We start from the raw sequence: 12374 nt of genomic DNA, 5'->3' as shown, positions 1-12374 counted from the left end.
GAAAAGTTTATTATTGTTTTGAAGCAAAATAACGGAGAGCCTTCTGTCATCGTATGGCGAATTTTCCACGTTTGCAAAACTGTTGTTGTTCCGACTTTTGGTTCTTGTTGTTCGTGATTTGGTGATAACAATAAGTGCAACAGCCTATAATGTTAACAACCACCTGGATGAAGTATTGCTGGCCGTAGTTTGCACTGTGTACTACGGGAACATAATTAACAGAAGCCGTTTAGCCCCGAAAGTCGCTGTCACCAGAGCTTTTGTTGCTCTTGGCACACGTGTATTGGTAGTGGAGACAAGCTCGATCGCATGCTGAAGGTCAGTATCCCACATTCCTACATCTCTCGTTGAAGGTTGTTGTTTTCCGTAATATACATTACATATATATTGGTACTTTGGGGTCATCAGTCTCTTCCTCTTTGGTGAGTGCTTTTAAAACGCCCAGTAAAAACTTGATTCACGGCATGGAAACTTGTGTCTCGCTGGATCGAAATTCGAGGAAGATTTTTAAGTTTTAGTCCTCTGTAAAAGTAATTAAATCAATTATTCAAATCCAAGCCATCAGAAGGAATCTGCCATTGAAGCCCTAAGTTAAGGGCCTGTTTAAGGACCTTCCCTTTAAAAATCGTGGGGTTATTCATTGAGGCATCATGGGTCCCATTTATATGGTCTCGGGTACCCGAGATAACCCTCCCCCCAGAGGCAACTTTATCAAGCGTTTGTATGTGAAAATGTAGCCCCTGTAGGCCGAGTAAAAGTTGACCCTGCTTGATCATTCATAACTCTTACTGAATAATCAAAAGTACAAATATCCCTCTTTGTTTAAGTTTCACTCAGTCATTTGATCACAGTGGGTTTTGCCGAGTTGATTTTCTCTTCTTTGATACAAATTGCTGCTTTAAATCTTAAATCTAGACATTACATGACACTCGCCATGCTGAGAGTTGTTCCAGTTAGACGAGCCCAGGGGTTTTTATATATGCTCAAAGAAACGTTGTCGGTTACTTTCCCGGGGAGGGGGGGTACTCCCAGAAAAATCGGGTGGGGTGTGCGGCCCGCTTCCCAAAACCCTTACTCTATGTATGACCAAAATCTGCGATATTCCCTACCCTATTTATGACCTGACCAAAAATTCGAAACCCTATTTATGACCAAACCCTTAAATCAAAACCCTGTATCAGACCTGCATTATAATAACTTCCCTAGTTCAGACCAATGTTAAATTACCGTAAAGATAATTTGTGAAGGGCTTTTGTTGATTTTCTTTTCGATAATGACGAAAAAGTGGCTTCTTTTTAGAAACATACCTATATCAAGGCTAGAGTGCAAAAACCATACCCTATTTATGACCAAAATGGCCAAAATCAGCTAAAATCGATACCTTATTTATGACCAAAACAGCTGAAAAACCATACCCTTTGGGGCCGCAAATACCTATATAGCCCATATAAGGGAGTACCCCCCTGGGTTACTTTACCTGCCAAGGCGAGTCAACTTGCCCACCTGAATTGTCTCACCTCCATTAGTCTGGTTCATGATCCTCGTAAAAACGATTGGTTGAATTTTTCAAAGAAATAAGTGAAGTTAGTTCCGCCAGGGTAACTCGGGGGAAGAGTTGTCTCTGGTACACAAGAGCCATTCTATTTTATTTCCATTTTGCCTCTTCCTCTTCCAAATGATTATGCAAAATATACTTTCCAAAATCTTTATGGGTACAGGTGTTTGAGAGTATCATCTTTATCACTACTGTGGAACATACCTCACCTTAAGGCCACCCCCGTTAACACAGCTACCTCGTTATCATGGCCACTCTATTCTGGCTCAAACAAAAGCTCAGTTGGTCATTTTCTAGCTTGCGTGGCAGGCGTTGAAGGGGAGGGAAAGGGGAAAAAATGAGCACGCAAATCGTGTGAGCGTGGAGGAAGGGGACGTTCCCTCCTCCTCCCCTCCCAAAACTCCCATGCTCCTTTTGACCCTTTCCTTCTCCTTCTACGGCCTGCCACGCAGGCTAGTCATTTTCTTATTTATTAATTGTACAGTCAGATTTTTGTGGCCTGTTGGTGACCAGATTAACGGAATTCTGGCACATCATAGGAGTAATTTATGCAATTTACAGTGAGCATCAGGCATCATTTTGAGAGTCCCATGCATACATGTAACTGTTGATTATTTTGAGATTTTATCTGTATTATATCATCAAGGCAATGATATTTTTTATTCCTACTCCAGTCTTGCTTTAGTAAATCAAAACAGTACTTGCTGTCAGGTACTTTATAAAAGTATAACCCCTCCAGAAGCCTTCACAAAGTACATGTAATATCAGCTGCTAACAATTATTTTTTTGCGGCTGAGTAAAATTATTTTGTATTAAATTATACTGAGCTGGTGCAGATTTAATATACATTTTGTCACATTTAGTTCACATATTTTAAGACTACTCAGCAGCAACTAGTGCCTCTTGTACGACCATTCAGTAACAGCATATTCCAAAAAAACAAAAAATACATGTATATGTATTACTATCCTGCCTGGAAGAGTGTGTAGAAAGAGCACACAGTGCAGTGCCCTACTTAATTTAGAAGACTCAAATTGATCTTTTAGAAAGAACAAAAAAGTTGATATCTTAACAACTCTCCTTTAGCTGTGTCACGTGATATGCTTCTGGTCATAACAAATTAGTAGTTTGGTATGTTGTAGTCTGGTATGTTTGGTATCAGAGAGGTCATGGGTTAGAATCCAGTTCACACCTATTTTTTTTTTTTCAGGCTATAATTTCACCTTTGCATAAGTTGTGTATAGTTGCAATGATCAATCATGTCTTCATAAGTTAATCAATGTATATATGTCCCACCGACTTATACTTTAACAGTTTATCTTAAAGTTTGTTTATTTTTTTAATTGTGTGGTTCTAGAAAATATCCCTACCCACCCCAAGGAGATTATTGGAAATTCCAAGGATGAGGAGGGTCTCAAAAGCCAAACGTTTTAAAGAAAAGTATGAATCAAAATTGGAATTTCCATAGAGATGGGATGGGGAGATCTCTGTTTAATAAATATATAAATAATATGCACACACCCATTATCTGATGTGAAGACTGTGCAACATATCCTGGCCCACGATTTGCCAAGGTGTAGCATCCTTGTTATCAATTTCATGTACCAAATTAAAGAAGGTCAGCATGTTAGATGGGAGAGGGGACTATTCAAAATATCATAAGTTGAAAATATATATATATTTTCCAAAGTCAGTCATGTTAGTAGTGTATGAATACCTGTAAAGAGATAGCATACATTCTTGCAAATATTCTGGGAGTCTTCCACATACCATTTAGATCATCCAGTCCCCTAGGAAAGTTAAGAAATTTATTGTCCAAGTACATTACTGGACCATGGGCTCCTGGGGACAGTGCTATTATGATGCAATTTGCAGATGTGCTTCATAATATGAGCTTAACAGTTTTGTTACCATGGCAACAGACTGTGTTTCAGACCCTCCCTGATATTCTAGTCTTTTCGGGCCACCTTTGGAGTTCCATTTTGATGTTTGCCAATGGTGCTTCATCTGCATGATCCAGCAAGCCTATTAAATAGTAAGGTCATGGCCTTGATTATTAAATATTTTTCGAGCTGAAAATCTCTGAATTATTGAAATTGGGTTAGAGAGGACTGGAAAAGATTGAGTTGCCAACTGGGAACATAATTTTTATAGCCATATTAGTGTGTTGCATGTAGAACTTTAAGGCTACCAAGTTTTAATGATCTCTGCTGTATACATGGTCCATACTTGATGTAATATTGGGTTGGGTGCATGAAATCACCAGTCCTCTCATTTACATATATTCTACACATTTTAAACCTAAATATCTCCGGAACTAATGCAGATATTGGCAAAGGTAACAGCACTTGTAATCTATTGTGGAATTCTATGTGATACTCCTGAAAATTCTGAATCAAGGGGTAAAAATTTGATGTTAGTAGCATGCCAAAATTATCATTGAGTTGAATTTATGTTGCTGACATTTACATGTACTGTAAGGTGTTGAAGAGAATTTTGGAGGGGAATTAGGTGTGTTTATTGAATTGACAACGGTTGGTTTTGTTATTGCTTTTGTCATTATCTTCCATGTATTTATTTTAAAAGCAGAGTGGTTGTTGGTTGGTGGCAAAAGCAAAACTAGCAATATCCTCACTAACCTGTGTTTCTAAACCGGTGTTTTTAGGTTTTTGCGGTGAATCTATTAGTAGCTGCACTGTCTTAAATTACAATAGAAAAGATGTGATATTAATTATGTAAGTTATACCTTAATGTCGTTCATACCAAAAATTAATTTTGTGGTTCAATGTTTGCCTCTGCTTTAATTTGATTAAACTACGTACGTACGGTATACTAGTGTATTCCAGTATACTGTAGTTTATTTTTTTAACTGATTAATTTAATTCTGTCAAAAGGGAAGTGGGAATCTGAGAGCACTAATAAATTAGACCAACAAATTCACAGAAATCTGCAACCATTACTTTCATGGCTGAATGGAGATGAATCTAACGGAACAAAATTAAAAAAAAAATTAGCGATTTAATGTGATCATGGAAATGTTGGGGGGTTGAAATGGGATCCTGGCTATGGGAGAGTAGGAATAGGGGCTGAGGGGAGTGGGTGGTGTGCTTGTGAATTTTAAGAACCTCTCTGAAAGCGAAAACAAACTGTAGGTTTGAAAATTTTAAAGCGGAGGTAAAAATTAGACATTAATATATCTTGTTCATTAAGGTGGTAAATGAGCAAATACCCACTTACAGTGAGTCATTGAAACAATGTCATAATTTATGTCTGTCTTTTCTTAGGTGGTTACCTCCTGGCATATACACACCGCACAGGCATACAATACTATGATTTAGATGATGCAACCTGCTTTTCCCATGTTTAACATACACTTAAGAGTATCAGTGGACCTGTACAAGTGTGATTTCTCTACTGATAATGTGGATATAAAGATACAAAGCCACTCTGGTGTGATTTATTTAATTATTCCTTAACAGTGAAAGTGAACCAGTTAAACCAAAGGTTGCACTCTGTAAGATCAGGTTTACAAAAATTAAATAGAAAATAACATCAATTTTATTAATTAAGTAATCCTCTCTGCAAAATATATTTGGTATGTTGTTGTACTGGTAAGAATATAATTTGGACATTTTTTATGGGAAATGTTTCCATTTAAAAATGTAGCTCAGACGCCACAACTATAATTCTCCTTTCTGAGGTGTTTTCTTTTGTGGTAAATTGTGAAAACAAATTATGTTGACCTACATTTAAGTTAAAAAAAAACTTAAGGTACAAGGGAAGGGGCAAAAATAAAATTTTAAGTGTTAAAACGTATGTTTTCATTATCAGTTTGGGTCTCTCTGTGAAGCTGCCAAGTATGGTTATTTATACTTTAGGATAATGTTATACCCATTTTAATTCAAAATACAAATTAATGGAAACTTGCATTAACACTCACACAATTCCTTGGCACTGTTTTGTTTTTTAATAATTGCCTTTTTCCACAAAACACTAATTTGAACATCTTTGTTACAGAAGGAGCGGGGAGGGGTATTCTACAAAGTTTTAAACGGGGAGGCTCCATCTCAAGGTCCATTACCCCTTACCCTTTTGTATACTTTTGTACCATTTTGATAGAAAAGGCACCTCTTTTGTAGACTTGCATTGCAAAAGGGTACATGTACCCCTTTACAAACCTATTTAAGAATACTGCATCCCTTTTCTATTCCCTTGGAAAGACGTTAATAAACGACATTACGGAATCTCTTCATATTGGCTGAGGAGAGTAAGTGAGAGCTTTTCAACAACATTTTAGAACCAGAAGAATGGAAATCCCCAAATAACAGATTTCCCTACCCTTTCATACACCTCGACTTGTGAAATCCCTATCATTTTATGATTTCATGTATACCTGAAGCCTGAAAAAGGTACACATCTTGAGCTGAGCCTCCCCATATAGGTCATTACAAAGAGTCTTCCCACACACACAAGTCAGGAACTATTGACAAGTAGTGATGAAGCTGGCCTTAAGACAGGTCTGAGCCAGCTTCTTCAGTTTTTGAGCACAAACTTGTTGCACTCTGTCAACTTCTAGTACGGAACCTTTCTTTGGTGATCTCGTCCAAGTTCACAGACACTAGCATCACACTCACGACACTAACACTAACAATGTCAATCACAGTCTGATTCTTCAGTTTCACTGCACCATGCTTCATCATCACTCATCATTGTTAGACATGAGTTCGTTAGCTTGTAAAATTCACCAGCCTGGCAGTGTCACTGTTGCTGTTGCCTGTTCCCAGACTTCCTTTTATGGCTAGATATAGGGGCATGAAATTTCACTACTGTTTACGAACAGTTTGTTTAGATGGCGTATTGAAAAAGTGATAAATTAAAATTGTCAGAATTGCTAGTGTAGTCTCTCATTCCCTTAGAGATTGAAATATCTTGATGCAAGATTATGTACAGAAAGCACACTGAAATATAATGCAAAATTTATGAGTAACTTTTCAAAATGGGTTGCCAATATGACAGTGATTAATAGATAAGGAACTTGGTCTGCAAACAGGGTAAATAAGAGGGTTTGAAGAAATTAAAGGTGCATGCTTGACCTCAGGGGGAAGGGGGGTATTGGAACTTAGCGTTGCTGACATTTAACACTGTTGAAACGGAAAAATAAATTTGATTATAAATAAGAAAAAACCACGACATGTCTAAATTACTGAATCGCCGTTAAAACTAATCCTCTTGCTTTTTTTAAGGGGTTCACGGCCTGCCTGTAACGAAGCGTTTATCAGTTAAGGGATTGCTTAAGGAAAACATCTCTTGTTTAAGGTTCTTAACCAATCGTAACGTATTTTATGGCACCAGTTTGAGTCAAGAGCAAACACATGAGTTTGTGTTAGTGTCGATCGGTGGGAAAGTTCCGCAAAGCGCGGTATGTGTGTGGATCTATTCTTGCAGTGATACGATTAACAGCACTCAAGTACTCTCGAGTGTTTGGCAACAGTAAATTTTAAAAATCCGCTTTTGTTAATTAGGTTCCCCTATGTTTAGAAACCTGTCATTGCGCTTTTTTCTTAGTGTAATGCCTACCTAAGAGAATAGGATATTTGAATTGGGTGCAACTTGCCTAGAATTCATTATTTCAACCCAAACAATGACTCCTGTGGAATTCAGCGAGGAAGAAATGACGACACTTCGTAAAAAACACGCCTCCAAAACAGCGTGTTTTTGAATTAATAATTGTCCTGTTCTTCAAACAAACTGATATGACGAGGAACGAGAAAAATTTTGTTTATCGTGGCCAAATAAAACGTTAAAATATCCGGCCGATTGCGAAATATTGCCATTTTACTTACGCAGAGAACGATTATGGCATATTCAAATGATTTTGCCGCTCAGCGCGCTTTTTTACCGGATGTGACGTTGGACGATTCAGATACACAAAAAGTGCCAGGCGTCGCAGAGTGTTCTCCCCGCCCCTGACCCGACATAACAGGCCCGACACCTTTCCAGCCGTTTTGTGAGCCCGCGTTCCTTGTCCCACATTACCCGAGACCACCGTGCGCGCCTAGCTTCATCAAATCGAGAACGCTTCGCATACTACCAAGAGAGATCAGAGAATTAAACACTCTTTCTAAGATTAAAACACATATTTTTAAGCATTTTATGGATCAAGACCGTATTAATCATGTATGTACCGTAAATTAGGTTCAATTTTTTGCTTGTTTGTTTGTTGTTGTTGCTCTTCTTTTTAAATGCTTGTTTTCATATAATCTCCAGAATGGTTATAATTTTTCATGTAAATGTTTTATGAATAGCTGTATTTTATATGTAAATGCTGATCGCCAGTTAATACCAGTGATCCAGTGATCACTGATTGGCCTTTCAGGTTAAATAGTCTTTTATTTATTTATTTATTTCTGTGAGCTCCGCTTTTAGGCTTGGCTTAACTCGGCTTTGGTGGCCGATAAAGAATGGGGCGAAAATGAAAAAAGACTGGGTCGAGGAAGTCGGTGAAAAGAAGATGGCGGCTGTTTTTCATGCAGTAATGATCGTGTAGGTGGTGGAGAACAGGTAGGCTTGTGTCTCTTTCCCCCGTAAAAGTAAATTTGGTTAATCCATTGGGGTAGTCCGTAGGATAGTCCGCGGAGTATTCTGTAGGGTAGTCCGCGGAGCGGGGCTCAGGCTTTTCAGCTCTCCACCTAAAGGCTCGTGCAATATTGAGAGAATTTTCAAATATCATCACTCGTAGGGTAAATGCTGAAGGTGGCTCCCTAGAGTTTTAACGAACACCCTCCCTATAGACCGCGAGTAAGAAAAAGAAACTTAGTTAATTTCTCGTAAAGCTTTCCCAGTAGAGATTTACCAGTATGGATACTGTTAAAATAAGGCTTATTATTATATGGCTAGCTCCGCGAGCGGGCAAGATGAAACAAATCCTGCGCCGTGATTGGCTACCCGAGCGGGCAAGATGAAGCTATCTTGCCCGCTCGGGACTACCCGCCGTGTCCCGCAAGAAAAATTTCCTCGAAAGCCATATAATAAATCCTTTATTGACCAAGCTTGTTCGGCCAAGATGGCTGGATATTGGCCTCGTTCTTTTTTTGCGTGTTTATGGACCTTGACTCCGTCTCGGTCCATAAACACGCAAAAAAAGAACTTGGCCAATATCCAGCCATCTTGACCTCACACTTGGTCAATAACCTATATTTATTTGGTTGTCAATTTTTGGATTAAGGCGTTACTATGGCAACAGCTCATCTAATGACAGGCAGATATATTCCTCATTTTGGCCTAAACACCTTAATATTTATACTTTCCTTCGGTGAAATTTTTTCATACTTTGCCACATCATGTAAATGAAATTGCCCAACATTTCAAATTGGTAAAAAGTCAAGGTTGTTCAAACGGTTTTTCCAATATTCTGTAATTTGTCATTCTTCTAAATATATTGGATTAGCTCTGACAGATTTTAACAAACATGGGTATTTTATAGGAATTGCATGTGGTTACAACTGAGCCAAATTTAAAAAAAATTCCCCAAAGGAAATGAGAGAAAATTCACTAAGTTTTGCTCTTTGTCCTCATGTTGACGTCATAAAAATCGAAAAACACTTATGTTTTCCTTTGAGTATGCACAGATTACTTGAGCTTTCGTCCTATGCATGCATGCAAGAGAATTTTAAGTGGGTGCTAGGCACTTGTAGACTTCTGGGATGATAATGTGATCATTCCCAGCATTCGGGTCCATCAGAGACATCCAAGCTTTTAGAGAAAGCCGCTGATAGTAATGTGCCTAATATCAAGCGGTTTTTCAACTGATGAAGGCTTAAGAGTTAGCCGAAATGTATTATGAAAATATACAAGTCATTTACCAAAAAAATGGCACTTTTATCAACTGCCTTAGCCTGTTTATGATGAAATCCCCTCACCCTGGAAACCATACCCTGTACACATATAAAATTACATAAAACTTTATTACCATGTCAAATTTTCAAGCTCAGGGGAAAAGTCTCCTGAGCTAATTGTGGAATGACTATCCAGCAGCACATCCTCACTGCAACGAACTAAGGAAGTCACTCCTTGGGATGTGTCTGGCATGTCAGGTCCGTGGTTAGATCTGGAGCACTTTCAAGATTACGTCAATATACCTCCATTTTTTCAGCTTTTTGTATGTATCTACAACCCTGGGCAAAAGTGTTGCAAGACAGTTTTATCAAACGCACTTAACCTTTAACAACATTTTTGGAATTTAGTCAGTACATCAGGAAAATGAAACTATTTTCTTGTCTCAACTAGTTTTCTCTGGGCTTGGAGCTTGGTTAATTTGAGCAAAAATTGCAAAACTTGTCAGGTGTAATAGTCTGTCTAATTAAGTTGTATAATTATCTGGTATTTGTTAGGTCTGCAACAAAGATAAAGAAGTCATCAGGATGTCCGAATTATTTAAGGTGTTTGTATATGGAACCTTAAAAAAAGGATTTGCAAATCACTACCTCATGCAAAATGGAGCAAATGGCGTGGTTCAGTTTGTAACAGCAGGACTTACTAAGGACGCTTTTCCACTTGTGGTGGGAACTGATGCATCAATTCCTTTTCTGCTTCCTTTGAAAGGTCAGGGAAAGGTAAATAAAAACATTTTCATTGTAATTATATGTACAATATGAGAAAGTCGTGATTAAAATGCATTAAACAGCGCATACTTTGGGAATTTAACTTATTTTCTTGAAAGTGGATGCAAAGAAAAAAATCTGAGACATTGTTGGAATATCTCACCCTAAGACCCTACTGCAGCTTTCTGATTCTTAAGAGAGGTAACTGTCTCAGAAAAATTAGAGCTTGATGTCAACCTCTTGTCAGAAGTATTTCAACTAATTTTTAACATAGTATTTTTTTTTTTTTTATCTTTTTGTACCAGCAAGTTCATGGTGAGATCTATGAAGTGGACGGCAATGTTCTTAGTAAACTGGATGAATTAGAAGGACACCCTACATGGTATAAACGTACAAAATGTGAAATAATCACAACTGCGACAGCACCAGGAAGTCGAGCTGGAGATGTGTTATCATGCTTTGCCTACTTTTTAACTGATTTTACAGAGAAATTTTTGTCTCTTGACTTTATCAGTGAATATACCCAGGATTGTCACAAAATGTACTTGAAAAGTAATGATAGGCTTAATGTTAAAGTGCAGTCTCAAGGAGGTAAATGATCGATTATAAATTTGTGCAGGAGATCATTCAGCTGACCAATTAGCTTATTACCAGAATCACTAACAGCACTACCAGTATTGTTTTGCTCACCACTAATTAGTGCAACATCAACTATTTTTAGATCTTATTACTTTAATTTTGTATTTATTTTATTCTTTCCTCTCATATACTGTAAAATCCCATGTTAAAGCCCCCCGGTTATAAGCCCTTATATCTCCTAACAAAGATATTATTCAAGATTCACAAGTTCTTAATAATGTAATGTCTGGGAAATTGTGCAAGTTCAAACTTGTGACATGTGTCTTAGAACAGGAACAATGGCATAAGACATGCTTTGTGGCACTATAATGAACTTGGACTGACCAAACGTAGCACCGAGCCCTTGAACATTCAAAGTTTCTCATACCATAAACTTAAAAGGAAACATGTTGAAAACATGTTTTGATTTGAACTGAACATGAATTTTTATGACTTTTTGAATATTTTTACATTATTTTATGGTACACCCCTTCTGCTGATTAGGAAAGCAAGAGCTCTCTGTATCATGTAGATTCAGGATCCTGTTGTCCTGGTTCGTGCAATTACTTATTATAAGTGCAAGATATTAGCACAACAAGCACTTGCTTAGTATCCCATAAACTAACCTTGAATTTATGTCTTCTACGGTGAAGTGTGTCTGAAGTCGCTTATTCCTTAACCTTCATCAAAAGTCACCTGAAACCTTTTGGACATTCAACCTTCACTCAGGAATGACAAAATGAAATGTAATGGTGCTGGTTCAACATTTGTTTGTAGTGGTGAATGTTCAAACCCTGGGGGAAGGAGAGGTTTAGTCTCTATATGAAAATGAGATGGGATCATCTAGGAATTGATGATAAAGCCACGCTTTAACCATGCAAACTCATACCCCCACTCTGGTACAAGAATTGAAGGAGGAAAGGGGAGGGATGCATGGAACTCTTCCCCTAGGTTGTCATTGTAAATAGGACATCTCACAGGATCTCAAAGTTAATGTTCGTCATGAAGTCATCAGACGTCACGTGATGTCAATAAGATAGAAGTCTGCCATCTTGGTAGGCTCTGGTAGGCTCAATTTACACTGCTCTCTCAAAATAAGTCTACATTCTTCCCAGTCTTCTGTGGAGGAATGTGGGTGCCTTTCCCAAACAGTGGCCTACCATTGGCATCTTTGATCCACCATCTTGGATTTCACCATTTACTCAGAAGCTAGAAAAGGATAGTAATTATTATTCTTATTGATGAGAAATTAACAGAACATAACTCTGCAATGTTGTTCGAAGAAACATGAAAAATGAGTTCTGTAAAAAAACAAGAAATTTCGCTTCACCTGCATGGAGAGGAAGTTGACTTCAAAATCTTGGCAAAGGGTGAATGAACAGCTAATCAAAGTTTCAGCATCACAAAGTAATTATTCTTTTCAAAAATCTGAAAAAACCCTTCAAGGTGCTGGCCTATCAAAAAGTTAATATTAAAAAAGAAATCATTCTAGTACATGATCTGCTCCCATTAAATGCTGGAGAAAATGTATATGCTCAAAATTACAATTTACGTCCTTGAAATGATTTTTACTATTGCTAGTTCAGCTATTTCTTGGAGGG

The 12374-nt window shown here is 37.7% G+C and overlaps 2 protein-coding genes across 2 annotated transcripts in view; one reads left to right on the top strand and one right to left on the bottom strand.

Moving 5' to 3' along the window:
• Window positions 1-6623: 6623 nt before the first annotated feature.
• Window positions 6624-11546, top strand: LOC145487564 (putative gamma-glutamylcyclotransferase CG2811). The gene is made up of 3 exons (XM_081466391.1): window positions 6624-8116; window positions 9946-10167; window positions 10461-11546. The coding sequence occupies exons 2-3, from the start codon at window positions 9976-9978 to the stop codon at window positions 10752-10754; spliced, it is 486 nt and encodes a 161-aa protein (XP_081322517.1). The 5' UTR covers window positions 6624-8116; window positions 9946-9975; the 3' UTR covers window positions 10755-11546.
• Window positions 11547-11633: 87 nt separating this feature from the next.
• LOC145487509 (uncharacterized) overlaps window positions 11634-12374 on the bottom strand; it is a 75589-nt gene continuing 74848 nt past the window's right edge. Inside the window, exon 3 of the mRNA XM_081466324.1 lies at window positions 11634-12374. This exon is cut by the window's right edge and continues 3567 nt beyond it. The gene's annotated coding sequence lies outside the window, so the exon portion shown is untranslated.

Source organism: Orbicella franksi, chromosome 5, assembly GCF_964199315.1.
Source record: "Orbicella franksi chromosome 5, jaOrbFran1.1, whole genome shotgun sequence".
Classification (NCBI taxonomy): Eukaryota; Metazoa; Cnidaria; class Anthozoa; order Scleractinia; family Merulinidae; genus Orbicella; species Orbicella franksi.
The sequence above is the reverse complement of the archived record's forward strand: the minus strand, read 5'-3'. Positions and strand labels throughout refer to the sequence as shown.